This window comes from Equus quagga, chromosome 2, assembly GCF_021613505.1.
Source record: "Equus quagga isolate Etosha38 chromosome 2, UCLA_HA_Equagga_1.0, whole genome shotgun sequence".
NCBI classification, from domain to species: domain Eukaryota; kingdom Metazoa; phylum Chordata; class Mammalia; order Perissodactyla; family Equidae; genus Equus; species Equus quagga.
In genome coordinates, this window is record NC_060268.1 from 148,298,156 (window position 1) to 148,316,077 (window position 17,922).

General features: G+C 39.7%; 1 protein-coding gene across 2 annotated transcripts in view; it reads left to right on the top strand.

The window, feature by feature from the left end:
• Positions 1–3,427: 3,427 nt before the first annotated feature.
• The window catches only part of BTAF1 (B-TFIID TATA-box binding protein associated factor 1), a 92,946-nt gene continuing 78,451 nt past the window's right edge, over positions 3,428–17,922 (top strand). Inside the window, exons 1-2 of one of the 2 annotated variants that reach the window (XM_046652980.1) lie at positions 3,428–3,720; positions 17,140–17,263. In XM_046652980.1, coding sequence (XP_046508936.1) covers positions 3,707–3,720; positions 17,140–17,263 — 138 coding nt within the window. In that variant the 5' untranslated portion in view covers positions 3,428–3,706. The remainder of the gene's footprint in view (positions 3,721–17,139; positions 17,264–17,922) is intronic. The other variant, XM_046652981.1, reaches the window with a different exon arrangement.

Below are 17,922 nucleotides of genomic sequence, written 5' to 3' on the forward strand. Positions count from 1 at the left end.
TCTGTGACTAGGAACTGAACCCCTGCCACCAAAGTGGTGAAAGTGCTGAACTTTAACCACTAGGCCATCAGGGCAGACTCGCCACTGATTTGTTTTTTTTATTGGCCCTGAGCTAACATCTGTTGTCAATCTTTTTTTTTTCCTTCTTCTCCTCAAAGCACCCCAGTATGTAGTTGTATATTCCAGTTGTAGGTTCTTCTGGCTCTGGTATGTGGGACGCCGCCTCAGCATGGCTTGATGAGTGGTGCTAGGTCCGCACCCAGGATCTGAACTGGTGAAACCACTCAGCCATGGGGCTGGCCCCGCCACTGATTTTTGAAGGTACCTTTCTGGTGGTAAAAAAATAATAGCTAATATTTATTTAGCACTTACATGTATCATGTATCAACTCATTTAATCCTTAAAAACACTTTTCCAAAGTACAGGTCCATGATCTGTTATTTACAATTCTGAAATTGAAAAAGGTCTGAAAACCATAGTTAAAAAAAATTCATTTGGCAGCAAAACCTGACCTGAACTGGCATGCAGCTATTTATAGTCTTTTATTTATTCCTCTTAGTATGGCTATTCATACATTTTGCTGCAGAACCATAAATGTCCTTGATTATAGGGTGCTGCCCTAGAAGCTGCTGGCGTGTGACATAATACAAGGTATGTCTATTGGATTACTTATCAAAATCTAAAGAATTCTAAATTCAGAAAACCATCTGGCAGGGTCAGGCTGGTGGCGCAGCGGTTAAGTGCGTACGTTCCGCTTCGGCGGCCCAGGGTCTGCCAGTTCGGATCCCGGGTATGGGCTTGGCACCACTTGGCACGCCATGCTGTGGTAGGCATCCCACACAGAAAGTAGAGGAAGATGGGCATGCATGTTAGCTCAGGGCCAGTCTTCCTCAGCAAAAAGAGGAGGATTGGCTGCAGATGTTAGCTGAGGGCTAAATCTTCCTCAAAAAAAAGAAAAGAAAAGAAAACCATCTGGCAGGGGTTTCAGATAAGGGTTGTGGACCAATATATTATTATCCCCATTTCATAGCTGACGAAATTGAGACATAGAAGTTAAGTCACTTGCTCAAGGTTGAAAAGTTAACAAAAAGTATAATCAACTTTTTGAGTGCTTATTGTGGCAGTCTCATGGTTAAATGCATTATATTCATTATCTCATCGAATCCTCACAATTCTAAGAGGTACCATTATTATTGCCATTTCCCAGATGAAGGAACTGAAGTTTAGAAAGGTTATACAATTCCCTTGAACACACAGCTTTTAAGTGTGGTGAGGAAGGATTTAAAAACAACTCACTCTAACATCAATATATTTGATTGTTACACTTATCCCTTAGAATCCTATTAATACCAGTCCTTTCCTCTTCTAAATGTCATTTAGAACTGTATATCTAATTACCTCTTGGATATTAAAGAATACGATTTTTAAAATGTGTATCAGATCATTTTATTCATGTGTTTAAAACCTTATGACTTTCCACCACATCTAGAGTAAAATCCCAATTCCTTACAATGGCCCTTCTCTCTCCCAGCTCATCTCCCAACACAGCAGACTTTGCTTAGACTTTTTCATTAGGTGTAGCCTTACCTGATCTTCACACAGCTGGCTCCTTTTGTCACTCAGGCCTCAGCTTGAGCGCCTCCTTGGTTTTTCCTAATTACCTAGTCTACAGTCTCTAATCACCCTCTCTATTCCATCATTCTGTTTTATATAGCATATAAACATGATATTTTCTTGTTTATCTTTTTACTCTTTTTCCTTCCACTAAAATGTAAGCTCAGCCAGAGTGGGCACCTTCTGTTTTGGTTTCTTTTGAAGCCTAAATCTCTATTACAGAGTTTAGCATATGGTAGGTACTTAATTTTGGCTGAATAAATGAATGTAGTACACTATCAGTAAATAGAACCTGCTTGTTAGTTTCAGTGATGGGAGATAAATTGAGCAGGCAGGTGGCGGGAGGCAGTGAAATGTGAAGAAGCTTGGACATCAGCTTAATCAGATTTTGTCTAAGGGTATAAACACTGTCTAGCAGAGTGACACAGATCAGGTACCAAATAAATATTTGTTGAATGAACGACAGTATACACCATTACTAGCTTGGATCTTAGGCGAATTACTTGAACTTTCTGAGCTTGGTTTTCTCACCTGTAAGTGAAGATTAAAACCTACTTTACAGGGCCGGCCTGGTGGCGCAGCAGTTAAGTCCCCACATTGGGCTTCTCAGTGGCCCAGAGTTCACTGGTTCAGATCCCGGGTCCGGACATGGCACCACTTAGCAAAAAGCCATGCTGTGGTAGGCATCCCACATATAAAGTAGAGGAAGATGGACATGGATGTTAGCTCAGGGCCAGTCTTCCTCAGCAAAAAGAGGAGGAGTGGCAGTAGTTAGCTCAGGGCTAATCTCTCCTCGAAAAAAAAAAAATTACTTTACAGGGTTGGCCTACAAATTATATGAGATAATGCATGCCAAATGCCTACCACATGGCACGTAGTTTCTTTCCTCTTACATTTATATACTACTCTATGGTTTACAAAGCTCTTGTAAGTTCTTCTAGATACATGACCTCATTTTATAATGGAAAAACAGACTCAAAGGTTGAGACATAGCCTCTTCAGGTAATGAGAAGCCAATAGGCAAGCTGTTTGAAAAGCAGAAGAGTGACGCGATAAAAGCAGTGTGTTTTGAAGATTAATCTCTTGGTAGCCTATAAGATGGGCTCGACTGAACAAGCTGAAGAAATATGACTTTGACTACTGCCATAAAAATCACGTTTAAGGTGATGAGGGCCTGCATGAGGTGACAGAAAAATGTTTAAAAGCCTAACGAATTAAGCGAGTGAATAGGCAGATAAGACTGAAAAAAAAATAAGATGGGAGTTTCCATATCTAGTTGAGAAAATGATGGTACTAACAACATAAACAATTAAGAAATCAAACTTAGCAAAAATGGTTGGCAGAAGACCTTCCCTCCAATATCCATGCAGAACTGCTGGCAAATAGGGCAAACGTTTGAGCCGTGTCCTAAGGGCCACTGCAGATCTTTCTTGATTTCACCCTTCCCATGGTATCGCCACCTGGACTAGAGCATCCCAGTCCTTGGGATCAAGTTTTCTCTGGAAGCAGTCTGATGAAGATCGGAGCGGTGATGAATTAGAAACCAAGTTTTCGAACCTCCAGAACCTTGGCTAAATCGCCTTTTTTCCTTCTCTGGAAAAGAAAGGGACTTTTATTTCTCTTCCCCGCCTCATTTTGAGACTAACGACCCTCTCCAAAGCAGCACAAAAAGACTTTTTACCCCCCGCGCGCGCCGCCAAGCCGAAGACGCTGTCACTCTTTTGCCTTACCGGCCGAGAGGAGCTCTTGGCGGTGAGCTGACGTCACTTCCGGCGCGCTGACGCTAAGTCCGGCGTGCCGACGCCTGCGTCAGCAAAGAGCGGAGCTGGGGGCACCGGGTTTGAAGTCGTGCGGGTCGGAGGACTCCCGCCGTCGCCGCTGCCTCAGACCCCTGCTCCCCAGCCGCGGCGGGGACGAGCTCGGGCAGGCGGCGGGGCAGATGCCCGAGGGCCCGCGCCGGGTCGCCCCGCTCGCCCCGGCCGCTCCCTTGTGCTCCGCGGCCTGGGCCTGCGCCGCTCTGCTCTCTGGAAACTAGCGCCTCAGCGGCGCGGCGCGTAGCTCGCGGGGAGCCCCGAACCGCCGGTGCCCGGCCATGGCGGTTTCCAGGTGGGTCTCGCTCCTGACGAGCGGATGGGAGGGCGGCCCCGGCGAGGCGCGGTCTCCTCTTGGTGCCCCGACTCGCTCCCAAAAAGGAGCGGTTCCCATTGTCACTGCGCCCGGGCGCCTTCTTCCCCGGACTTCAGAGTTCGCCCCTCGGTCTGTGGGGCTTTGGGCTCGGGTTACTCCCAGGAAATCGGTTCAAAAATATCTTTTTCGTGCTGAATAGATCTCTTGCCACGTTAGAGCTGGTGTTTCTCTTTCCTAACCGTGTTTCTCTTGTCTGGTTTCTCTTCCCTCTTTCAGTTCTAGAAGAGCCTCTTATCTTGCTTAGTATTTTAAGGCTGATCCCTAACCTCCATTTCACGGGAAAACTTGGTAGTAACTGTCGAAGTTGGGGAGATTTGAATTGCTCTTATCTAAGTGACCTTCTGATTATGTTGAAGTTTTTTATTTATGGCTTTAGGGATGTGTTCTTTCCTGAGGACTTTTTCCTTACCTTATGGTATAATTCTTTCTTTTGTTTAGCAGTAAACATTCAGGCGTCAGCATTGTAACCTTTGGCAAATTAATTGTATTAGCACCATCTTCTTTAAGGCGTGAAAGGTATATCACGAATCTTAAATTATTTTAAAATGTTGCTCGTCAACAGGAAAATCTAGGAAGACCAGCAAGACGTGTATTTAGATAGCTATAGGAGGCAAGTGCTCCTTTCCTCCAATATGATGGAATGGTGGGAAAACTTTTTGTCGGTAGTTTGATTTTAGTGGACATGTGTACATGGAAGTAGGGGCTCGTTTCTCTGATAGCAATCAGAAAGATTCACCGAGTTCATTAGTTGATGAAGTAAGTTTTTATGAGAACGGGGTTCTTCTACCACATAGACTGAAGGGAAAAAATGATAGTTCAGAAAACAAATAGTTTTCATTCATCTTTCATAATTAAGTCAACACATTCCTTGACCACAATACGTGCCCATGCTTTCTCTGTTTTGCAAGCGAAAGGATAACCCATCCCTCTCAGACTCCCTGGATAACTGATGAAATAGCGTGTGGGAGAAACCCATGGGAGTTAGGGCAATGGGGTTGCTACGTACCTGAAGTGTAGGGCATCTAATTGTTATTTCATAGATTAGTTAAATCCATTCAATGTGAGGGAATTCTTATTTTCTCATATATGAAACTGCCTTGAGAATGCCAGTTGTATTTTCAAATTTTGCAAATATAGAAAGGTGTATCTTCTGATTTGTTACCTCCTACATAAATACACTGATACATAAACTTAATATGAGATTTATCATGTGATACAATGTTTAAGGGAATGAGTAGATCTTGAAATTCTTTTCTTAGAGCAGACTATGTATGTTTTCACAGTGTTGGATATAATTTTATAGAGACAAAATGCAAGTGTTTAGCAAGATCCTCATCTCTTTGGCCAATGCTAGTCTATTTACAGAAGTTTAGGGCAGCTACATTTCTGAATGAATGAGCTTCGAAAGCTATGGCCTTTTGTTCTTGACCTTGGATTTCAAAGGGTAGTGCTCTTTTTTCTGTAGATTCTTTCTTATTCACTTTGGCAAAATTCTACTAAATTCTCCTTAGGAAAAAAAAAAGCCTTTCGTAGTCTTATGAAAGAGCTGCTTCTGTGCTTATTTTGGTAATATAATAGATTCAAGGAAAACACATTTGAGACATCTGTGTTTTTGGGATACTGTCCTTGCCTTTTTCTTTTGCAGATTCACTTTGAATAGCACACCTTAATTTCAAACTGGCCTTCTTCAGGCACTAAGCACATTTCTTTACTAACTAAATTTTCTTTCTCTCCTGTTGCTGTATGTTTGTGGAATACAGACTGATTTTAATATTATTTTGTACAGAATAGGTAGAAGATGGTTCAGAAGATAAAAATAATATTTGCCAGAATCAAATCTGAAATATATTTTGCACTGTTTATGTCAATGTGCATAACTGAAAAGGAGCTATGTAATATTTTTTGTTGCTATGCCCTTGGATCGATCCTGATCCCTAGTGATCCTGTGTACAGCAGAGTGGAACCCTACCTGGCCTTTTTGTGCCATCCTCTCATCTTCTGGCGCTATATCGACAGTGCTCTGCTGCTATTCACAGGGTTTTAATGGCCAATTTTTTCGGAAGTGAGTGGCTAGATCCTTCTTCCTAGTCTGTCTTAGTTTGAAAACTTCACTGACACCTGTCCACCATGGTTGACCCTGTTAGTATCTGAAATAAGTGGTTGCATAGCTTTGGCATCACAGCAACATGCAGCCACCACAGTATGACAACCGACGTTTGCGTGGTGTGGTTCGCTGACCTGGAAACTGAGGGCTAAGGTGGTGAGAACTCGGAATCTTAACCTCTAGACCACGGTGTAATATTTTTAAGACCTTGTAAATATTTCCAACAGAAGGGAAGTAGTAAGTTGGTACCATCATTCCCTCAGTTGCCAGGTTCAGAAGTCTGAAAATAATGTTTGACTTCTCCCTCCCTCCTTTCCCCCCCATCTAGCCAGTCACCAAATCCAATCCTGTTGGTTCTACTTTTCTAATGTTTCTCTGGCCAGTCTTTTTTCTTTCCATACCAGTTACCTCAATCCTTCTCCATACCAGCATCATCTCTAGTCCAAGACGCCTGCAACAGCAGCCACTTGCTCTTCCTGCCTCCCATGGGACCTCTTTCTAATTTATTCTTTGGCTATATTATTTGCTAATATGTGACTTTTAATGTGGTCATTTTTCTGTCTAAAACCCTTTGTTTTCTGTTATCTTAGGATAAAGTCCAGATTCCTTACCAAACCGTATTCTTACTGGATTCTTTGTGATCTGGTTCTTGCTTCACCTTTTTACCTTCCTCTTGTGTCAAGTTCTCTGCATCTTTCTCTCTTTCCTTCTCTCTCCTCCTTTCCCCCTCTCTCCTTCATTCTGAATCTGAATCTGTGTTCTCACCTCCAAATCTTTACTTCTGGAACATTTCTTTCCTGCTCCCTCCCCTCCCCGACCCCCAAGTCTGGCAAATTCCAACCTTAGGTTTTGAGTCTAAGCTTATGGGTCGCTTTGTTTGGGAAGCCTTCTCTGATTTTTCCTTCATCTGAGCTATTTGCACCAATGTGTGCTTCTATCAGTAATAATACTTATCATACCTGTGATTGTTTACTTGTTCTCTCCCCTGCTGGGGATTTACATAAGTTCTGTGGGAGAAGGGAATATATTTGATCTTTCTATCCCCAGCAGAGTGCTTGTCTCCTAGTAGGTGTTCAATACATTTTCTTTAATGAATAAGTGAGTGGTTTTGTTTGTTTTAATGCCTGTTATGATTTTGCTCTAACTTATGTATAGTAGAATATTTCTGGTGTTTTTCAGAGAGTGCTTCTGAGTTCAGCTACAGTTTTTCCTCAGGAAGAAAAACTCACTATAGCTTTGAATATTGGCCAGAATTATAATTTTAAAAACATAAATATTACCAGGACCATTTTTAAAAGTTTATAGTATAGTACAATTCTCTGTTAGTGTGGCCTTTTATAATGCAAATTGGATGTAATGAAACCCAACATTTTGTGTGATCAGATTTTTTAGATCCTGCTTATAGTTTTAGAAAGGCCTAGTTTTACTGTACTTTGAATTGTAAGACTGTGGCAAATTATGAAATGGCATGGTCAACTCTTGGTCTGTGGGTGAGTTAAATCTTGCAAAAGCAAACAAACAAACTTTGCGACTCTCCAAAATTGCAAATACAATTATACCATTTGAAGTTCTCCATAAAATGTAGTGAAATATTACCGAAAAATGTATGAGTACATTAGACCCTTAATAAAAGAGACAGTATATAAATGTAGGAGTAGAGAACAATGTTGCCCTTAAGATGTGAATGCTGGAAAGTAAGCTAAGCTCGCTCACTAGCTACTTGTTCCCGTAAAACCAACCTCAGCAAAAAGACAAATTTGTATATATTACAGCTTACAGTGTTGCTTGCAAACAATTAAAATCTTAGTTGTTAAATCTTTGAAGACTGCTGTTTGGCTTGGTGAGCCTTTCTTCCGGTATCATCTGTCACCTGACTGGGGTTGGGCCACCAACAGTAAAGGCAACCTTAGAGGGATTGTTAAAACTAATGCTCGTTACAGAAGATGGGGAATCTGTGGCACTGTTGGGTTCCATGGCTTAATAGAGTTTTTTTTAAATTTTTTATTGAGTTCATAATAGTTAACATCAATGTGAGATTTCACTTGTACATTATTTCTTGACTGCCACCACATAAGTGCTCCGCTTCACCCCCTATGCCCCCCCACCCTACCCCTCTTCCCCTGGTAACCACTGAACTGTTTTCTTTGTCTGTGTACTTATTTATATTCCACATATGAGTGAAATCATCTCGTGTTTGTCTTTCTCATGCTGGCTTATTTCGCTTAGCATAATTCCCTCTAGGTCTTTCCATGTTATTGCAAATGGGATGAATTTGTCTTTTTTTTCTGGCTGAGTAGTATTCCATTGTATATATATACCACATCTTCTTTATCCAATCATTGGTCAGTGGGCACTTGGGTTGCTTCCATGTCTTGGCTATTGTGAATAGTGCTGCACTGAACATAGGAGTGCATCTGTTACTTTGGATTGTTGATTTCAAATTGTTTGGGTAGATACCCAGTAGTGGGATAGCTGGGTCATATGGTAGTTCTATTTTTAGTTTTCTGAGGAATCTCCATACTGTTTTCCATAGTGACTGCACCAGTTTGCATTCCCATCAGCAGTGTATGAGGGTTCCCTTCTTAATAGAGATTTTTTAAAAAATCTATTTTTGATACGTTTGCCTGTTTATGCCACAAAATTGATTGAGTTGACTGTTGTACATTGACTAGCTAGTATGATTATAGTTTTTCCTTGATCATATAGAGAAAGTTTAAAAATATAATTTAGAGAATTTTTCCTCAGTGATCTAAGCTATAAAGGTCATGTCTAAAATGTCTAGATGGCAGTTATGATTTGACTTCTGTAGAAGCCACACCTTAGATCTGTGACATACATCTTTGCATTTGAGATGGTCCAATGCTCAGAAAAGATTCAGGAAAAAAAACTGGAAGACACCCTCTTATAGAAGAAACAAATGGTTAAGTCTGAGCAGGACTTTTCTCTGTTTTGTTAATTCTCTCTCTACACTGCTGATACTTCAGAGAAACATTGTTTCAACAGGTCTATTCTGCCAAATAAAAGGAAGTTTGTTGATGTGGGGGAAGTTCCAGTGGATCCTATTAACAGGAAAAATGCTAAAATGATCTTAATTATTTATAGGACAGCACAGATTTCTCATGTTTGCTGGGACTGTTCCTTCATTATTGCTAATTTCAATCCATTATAGGATTGACAGAGGGACTATTGTAAATTATATCAAATATTTCATACTTAAAAAGATTTAGTGACAAAAAAGCCAGGAAAGGTAGAGGAGGCATTATAGAAGTTTTTCCATTTCAATCCCTGTGGTAAATGCTTTCCTGTTTCTTTGGATTATACTTCAAAGTACTTGTATAAAGGGGTTTGTTTTGTTTTGTGTTTTAAAAAATTGTGGTAAGGGGGGCTGGCCCTGTGGCCGAGTGGTTAAGTTCGCACGTTCCGCTACAGGCAGCCCAGTGTTTCGTTGGTTTGAATCCTGGGCACGCACATGGCACTGCTCATCAAACCACACTGAGGCAGCGTCCCACATGCCACAACTAGAAGGACCCACAACGAAGAATAGACAACAATGCACCGGGGGGCTTTGGGGAGAAAAAGGAAAAAATAAAATCTTTAAAACAAAACAAAACAAAACAAATTGTAAGGGGCCTGCCTGGTGGCATAGTGGTTAGGTTTGCATGCTTTGCTTTGGTGGCCCGGGGTTTGCAGGTTCGGATCCTGTGCACGGACCTACACACCATTCATCAAGCCATGCTGTGGTGGCATCTCATATGCAAAATAGAGGAAGATTGGCATAGATGTTGGCTCAGTGACAATCTTCCTCAAGCAAAAAGAGGAAGATTGGCAATAGATGTTAGCTCAGGGCCAATCTTCCTCACCAAAAAAAAAAAAAAGAAAGAAAAAAAGAAAAAAATTGTGAAAATATACGTAACATAAAATTCACCATTTTAAAGTATGCAATTTTTTTGTATAAAGTTTTAAAACCACAGATATTTCTGCTAAAGAACCTAGATTTTATGTTTAAGACAAAGTCATACAGAGGCATAGGTTGTTGGATCAAGGGTAGAACTTATAAAAAAGGGTCCTGAAGGAAATAACACAACTTCATTGTACTTTTTCAGCATTCATTTAATGCGTATTTATGGAATGCTTTGTCTGTTTTAGGTGCTAGAGACACACAGAGAACAAAAATGAAGTCCCCATTCTCATGGAGTTTATGTTCTAGGGTGGGAGTGGGGAAATGTAATTTATCTAGCATGCATCTGGCCTTGCACCTGGCTTTGGTGTAGTTTCACATCTTTATATTGATTCTTAGTGTTCTATGTGGTATGTTAAATTAATCTACTTTCTTGTTTAAAGAACGCAACATTAACATAGTTTCATATTACCCACAATGTGAACTAGAAGGTATATATTTTAAAACACCAGCCTAGAGAATTTCTTGAAAGTTGTTTCTTTTGACCATAACTTTTTTGCTTAATGATAATGTGTGGGACTTGGTATAGTGTTCATATCAGAAATTTATTTTCTTTCCTTATGCTGTAAATAACACAGAAAAGTAAAAATTCAAATAGTTTCTGTTTTAAATTTTACTGCACTTTTGCTGGGTATAAAAAATGCATAACAAAATGGACAAACTTGACTGATCATTCTCTTTTAGTTTACAAAGCCATCCTTGTGAGGCACTCTGTCAGTTGACCTTTCACAGTTTTTTTTAGAGTTTAGAGAGATTAAATTTATTCTGAGAATATTGAGATTGGAAGTAGATTGAAGAAGTTATATCTTACACGATCATGCACTGCATACAGTGTTTCAGTAAATGACAGACCACATATACAATGGTGGTCCTGTGAGATTAGTACCATATAGCCTAGGTGTGTAGTAGGCTATACCGTCTAGATTTGTGTGAGTACACTTATGATGTTTGCACAATGATGAAATCGCCTAACAATGAATTTCTCAGAACATATCCCTGTCGTTAAGCAATACATGACTGTACCTCCCCCCTTTTTTTTTTGGTGACGAAAATTGTCCCTGAGCTGATTAACATCTGTTGCCAATTTTCTTCTTTTTGCTTGAGGAAGATTGTTCCTAAGCTAACATCTGTGCCAGTCTTCCTCTGTTTTTTGTATGTGGGATGCTACCACAGCATGGCTTGATGAGCAGTGTGTAGGTCCACGCCCAGGATCTGAACCTGCGAACCCTGGGCTGCTGATGCAGAGCACATGAACTTAACCAGTATGCCACCCAGCCAGCCTCTGACTGTACCTTTCTGTTTTTCATCCTCAAATGGCTTAGGAGTGGAAATGCAACATATACTTGTTTATTAACGATGAAGTACTAATCTAGGACACAGTAGAAAATGTATATGATTTCTTTCCGTTTCTTTTATATGTATCTTTATGAATTATCATAATGCAAACAACTGAAGAGAAGAGGGGTTAGATTGCAGCTGGCAGCATAACCTCTACAAATTTCCATGTACTCTTTCCTTTTTCTAGGCAGTCTTTAGAGTTGCCTGAAATCACAGGTTGGTAAACAAAACATGAATCATGTCTTGTATAGTCATCTCCCTGAATTAACATGCAAATTGAAAATGGGCCAAATTTCTTACCATCAGCAGATTCATAACCAGTGGATATTGTCAAATATAATTGCCTTATGTTTTATTTAAGTTATTCTCCTACAGTCTTTGGTATCCATTCAGCTTGACATCTGTTACCTCTTTCTCCTCCATCTGTCTATCCTTCAGAGAATGAAGAATGGCATTTTCTCTACTAGCTGTTCTGCAAGAGAAGATTTAGCCGAAAGAAGTATTGTGGTAAGTACTGTGTTCCCTCAATCAGCCCTCCTTTTAACTTTCTTTCTCTTCTGACCACCTAGCTTCCTTCAGACCTCTCCTTCACCAAGGGCCCTGTCCGCCCTCCAACATAATACTGACCCTGTCTCATGCCCTTTCCCCCTCCCCCACCAGTTCACTGCACCAGCCTTTTCCACTGTGGCCTGGCCCTGATGCTTACCCTGCTGGCCTCATAGCTGGCTACCCTGGGGTAACAGGTCAGACTGCCCTCTTGTCCGATCCTGGCCTGCTTATCCCTTTGTTCTTCCTTTTGTGTGGTGTCTAATCTGCTGTCCTGGAGAGAGGAATGGAGAACTCCAGAAGGGGTTTTGAGTCAAGAGGACCAGAGAAGCAATCTTATGTCCCCATTCCTCTATTCAGGGAGGCAAATTTGGCTACCACCAAAGTGGAAGATGTGAGAATAAACAGGCCTGGAATTGGATGAGAGCGTGAGCTGATCTGCTGCCCTCAAGGCAGTTGGCTGGTGGAGGAGCAGAGGTGACATGACATGGCATTGGGATAAAAGGCTTTGCAGAAAGGAGAGGCAAGAGGAACTGTGTGGCTGTGAGACAGGATCAGCATTAGGTTAGAGAGGGGTTGAAGGTCTTTGGGCAGGAGTATGGTTCTAATGAAGCTGGGTAGCAGGGGACTAAAGGAAAGTTTGGGAAGGGTGGAAATTATTGAAGGAATACAGTGCCTACTGCACAGTCTCTTTCAGCTTGCTGTTTGGAACAGGCACAACTGCCTTGATGTTCAGAATGCTGGAGTCCTGCTGTGCTGATCTTTTCACTTACTGAAACATTACCTCAGCATCACTTTTGCTATTTTTATAGCTTGTTTTTATGTAATATAGCTGTTACAGATTAAGGATGTTTCTCAAAGGAAGCAAAAACAATTGTAATGTAGCACACTCTTTCTTTGCTTAAAAATGTTGCTTAAACTTGTGCCCAAGAAACTTGAACTTTTTAAAAATTTTAATTACAGTAAATACCAACTGCTCAACAAATATTTGAATACTGTGCAAAGTATTGTGGGGGACAAAAAGAATCATCAAAGGAGGTGAAGCCTAATGAGGAACATAAGACATCATGTGACAAAGTAATGTAAGAGATGCCACAAAACAAAGCGTAATAACCAAAATGGCTATTCAAGATGAGAATTCATGTGGATTTTAGAAGAGGAAATAATTTCAGTGGTATAGTAGTCTGTGATGGTTTCAAGAGGGTAGACGAGTTAAAATCTTGATGGATGGGAGCTAGCTGAAGAATTGAACCAAGAAAAGGCATTGCAAGTTAAGGAAACAGTATAGGCAAAAATGTGGAAACCATAAAGTTTCATGTTTGTTTTTGATTACTGTCTGATAAGTAAGGGTGAGTCATTCAGAGTTTTAGAGTGAGGCAGTAATTTGATCAAAGGGTGCTTTAGGAAGTAAATCTGGCAATAAGATCATATTAGCATGGGGATTATGCTCACCAGGCAGTTGAAAGTGTGGTACTAGAACTCCCAGATGGGCTAGATTTGGGGATTATTTGTGCTGTTTTATAGTTTAAGCAGATAACCGTAGTTTCCTAAAGGAGAAACTGGTGAGAGATGAACAGCCGAGGATTGAATCTGGGAGAATGTTCAGATTAAGAGTGGTAAGAGTAGTGAAACCAAGGAAGGAATTAAGAGTTCACAGAACAACAGGGTTGTATAATATTGTGAAAGCTTAGGAAGGGAAGTATTTTAGGATTGTGGTACTTGCTGATGTTGGATGTCATAGAAGAGTCAAGAAAATTGGATTTACAAAAAAATTGGATTTGGAGTTTACAAGCTCATTGGTGACCTTCTGGTGTACTATTTCAGTAGTAGAGAAGGATAGGAACTTGACTGATAAGGATTAAATTGTGTATGGTGAGGAAATACGAGAAGTGATTTTAAACACTTGTTCAGGATGCTTGACACTGAAAAGCAAATGTTCTAGAAGGTGGAGGTCAAGCAGTTTATTTTCTCATTAGAGACCTGCATATTTGAAGATAGAGAAGGGAATAGATTAATAAAGCAGTGATTTAAGATATTGGAGAAAGAGTAATTGAATGAGGATAGAAGGGGATGGTATCAAGAAAACAGTAGAACAATATCTAAGTCTTGAAGAAGAGTGAGGACTGTCTTTTCATCTGAAATAGGATAAGTATAAAGAACAAACTTTAGAGGTAGTGAGGAGAGAACTTGTGATAATGTGTGTTCCTTAGCCTAGAGATCTACTCAGTGAAGTAGTCCATTCCATTTTAAGGAATAGGGAATAGTAATTGGGGCTTGAGGAAAGTGGAAATGGTTGGGGAAAACTTTGAAAACTGTCAATTTTCTTTTAACCTTTTACACATGGATATAAAACAAGTTAGTATTATCATTTAGAGTGTTCATTTTGCAGCCAGCTTTGCTTTTGGTCACAAAAAGCAAAAACTGCATCAAGGAAAAGGAATTATGAAGTAGTTGCAATCTTTCCAGAGGTGCAGTCTAAAGAACTTGGCATCACATAAGTCAAAGATAAGACAAACACTGTGTTATGTAAGGGGGAAAAGACTACAAAAAAACTCCACAACATATAATGATGTGAAGCTGTAAAATAAGGCTAAATTACCTAGTTTGACCTTCCAAAATAAGAAGGTAAGCAAAGTTAAGTGTGCATCCCTAAGTCATCTAACAAGTAACAGAAGCAGGACTTTTACGTGTCTCCTAAGCTCTAGTCTAGTTTGTTTTTCATTTTACCCTTGTTTCCTATAGGAAAGTCCTGGATCTATGTGAACTGTACACATACAGGACAGCTTGATATTGTTATAAAGAATACATGCAGCATATACAAATATAAGTCTACTGTAGCATAAATTTGACCTAATACAGTCCTTTTTTTTTTCCTTGAGGAAGATTAGCCCTGAGCTAACACCTGTGTCAGTATTCCTCCACTTTATATTTGGGTTGCCACCACAGCATGGCTGATGAGTGGTGTAGATCTGCACCCAGGATCTGAACCCATAAACTCGGGCTGCTGAAGCAGAGCACTTCAAACTTAACTACCATGCCACAGGGTTGGCTCCTAATATATTCTTTGTAATAAAACACTTAAGTTTTGATAATTTTGCCTGCCACAGGATATAGAAGATTTAGAGTGAATGTTTGTCTTGATACTTACAGAAAGTTGTTCATAGATGTTTAAGATTTCTTTTTGCAAATTTCATTGAGCTTAGGCATTCATAATCATATGGTCATGGTCATGGCAATATGCAGATGTTAGTTGTGAAAGTTCAGAGAGGGTTCTCATGAACTTGAACATCTCAACCAGTTTTAAAGACGAACATAAGTCCAAGGGTGTTCTGAGAGTTATGTATGGCATGGGTGAGGGAAGTCATTTTATGGGGAAGGGATTTGAGGTCTGACTTAGTCTTAGAACTTCAGAACACCAACTGTCAGAAAAAAAATTTTTCTCCCATTCCTTTGTCCCATTATCTCTCTGAGTCACTGTTCACCAAATCCTGTAGCAAAAACTGATGAATGAATGAGTAAAGGCAAATATTTACGTAGCCTTGATTGAATAAGGCGAAATATTGTGTCATAAGGTGGATGTGTCTGTGCAAAGTATATGTATAAAGTAAATTAATTTTTGCATGTCTTGTAAAAACTAATTTCTTTGTAGTCACTCTGTGTAACGTTCAGTATATTGGAAGCAAAAACTGTGCTGTACTTACTCTTTTTTTTCTTTATGTCACTAGCTATAATTGCCTGAAATATTTTTCTTAAACTATGTCCTTCTTACATACCCTTGACTATAAAATTTGAACCTTGTCTCTTAGTTTTTTGTTCTGAAACAGTTAAAAAGTTTTCATAATACCCTCAGCCTTCTTGACTGAAAAGATGTATTTTAGTTATATTTCTTACCAATTACCATGATTTTGTGCTTATTAGTGACTGGCTAGTTTGATAAATACTACCAGACCAAAAAAAAAAAACCGTACCCATTTGCTCCCATATAGGTTTATCTTATAAAAGTTGTTCAGAACTTTCCTTTGTAGTTTTTTAGCTCTTTGTGAAAGAAAAAGAGTCCCAGAAGTGAAATATGAGCCTCTTTGCAGTTTATTAATGCTTAATGCTCACGGTTAGCTTTGGGACCTTGGTTGCTGCTTTTCCTCGTTAGATAAAATTTGAAGGTATGTTGACTGAATCTCCCTGCATATAGGATTGGGCATAGTTAGTATAATCTTGCCTCTTGCCATCCTCCATCTTGTTTAAAGTACCCATTTATTCCACTTATGACACCGCTTTTCTTTCATTACCTGTGGCATCTACTTTGCCTCATTGAGCCTGATTAGTAGTGTGATAGGAGGGCTAGACTTGTGTGATATGTGGGCAGCTGGTGGTAGTTACTTGTGACTTTGCCTTTCTAAAACCTTAGGATTTTCCTGTATCCTCAAAACAAAGTAACCAGTTTTCTTTTTCTCCCAACTGTTTTGTACGTGGATGGCCACGGATGAGTGGTGTAGGTCCGTGCCCGGGAACTGAACTGAGGCCGCCAAAGTGGAGCACGCCCAACTTAACCACTAGGCCCGCCCCACTTCCCATTTCTTTTAATGACGTCTTCATTTTCTAAGAGTTAGAGCCTCAGAATCCTTTCATTTCCTTGGCATTTCATTTAATTTCTATACTTCTGCAGCATTTCTCCCAACTTCTTTCTAGTCTTTTGCCATGATTGTAGTTCAAGTCAGCACTTTTAGCCTAAAATTCTCTAAAAGTTTCCTTTCATTTTACTTCATGCTTCTCACTGCTGCCAGATTAATCTCATAGCTCCAGTCTCATGACTTTCTTGACCCAAGACCTTCTTGGTTGAACCATACATTCTGAGGTCTCCACAATAGGGCTCTAGCTGCTTTCATAGCTGTATCTCCCACTGTTCTCTTAGTTGTACCCTGAATTAAAACCAAACTATGTTATTCACTTCCCTAAATATAGTTTCCCTTTTCTTTTTGCTGTGCTCTTGTTATTCCCTCTTCCAGATATTCTTCCCCATTTCCTTTTCACCACCTCATCTCCACCGGTACTGAAATCTTATTCTACCATTAATGCCCATCTCGTACCCCATTTCTTTTATGAAGCCTTTTCAGTATTACACAGTTGGGGATACAGTAGGTGCTACCTCTGTTCCCACTCCTCAAAGCACTTTGTACTTCTTTTCTGACACATATATCTTTGTGCCCTGTATTTTAATTATTTGTGTACTTGCTTTACCCACTCACTCCAGCCCCATAGCAAGTTCTTTGAGGGTAGAGATTCCCTGAAACCCTAGCATAGGTTTTCATTCATAGATGCTCAATATGTTTATTGACTCAAACATACATATGAGGAAACACACTTCAGAGTAACCATTATATTTTTGTTATTTTAGGCTTGATCGTCTTTTTATCTTACTGGATACTGGCACTACTCCAGTTACAAGAAAAGCTGCTGCACAGCAACTTGGAGAAGTGGTGAAACTTCATCCTCATGAACTAAATAATCTCTTATCTAAAGTAAGAACCCTTTTTTTCCTTGTAGTATAATACAATTGTAGAAATTTGTGCGTGGATAGGAACATGAAAGTGAAGATAGAAATTGCCTTATTTTAGTGACAATTTATGGTCTTCAAATTCCGTTAATATCTTAATATTTCTTCAAATATGTAAGAAATTTTGCTATTTCTTTATGTGTTTTTTTGGTCACATGATTTAAAATATTTTGTTTTTTGCATCAAACTTAATTGTTTAAGGAATTTGACAGTATAGAACCTTTTGCCTGTGGCACATCTGACCCAATTTGGTAGTGAACTAAGTTGTTAATCTAGTTTGTTAGTTGTCTAACTTGTTCTTAATGGCTAATAGTATATCATAGTTGGCAGTCTTCAAATGGATGAATACTCATGGCAACGATTGAAATATATGAGAAACTAGTTGTCATTACATTCTTATTTATCAGCTGTTTGAAAGTGAAGGTTTTCTGCTTTTGTGGATCAATGTTTTCATAATCCTAGCCCATGTTCTTTTCCTAAGCAATGGCTGTATTTTCACTGAACTCTGTGGGCTTGTAGAAGTGTGGCTGTATGATAGTAGAAGCAAATTCCATGTGTTTAATTCTCTGGCATGCAAAGTAAAAACAGGAGGAGGGGTGTGTAGGAGGGGATGAATAGAGGATA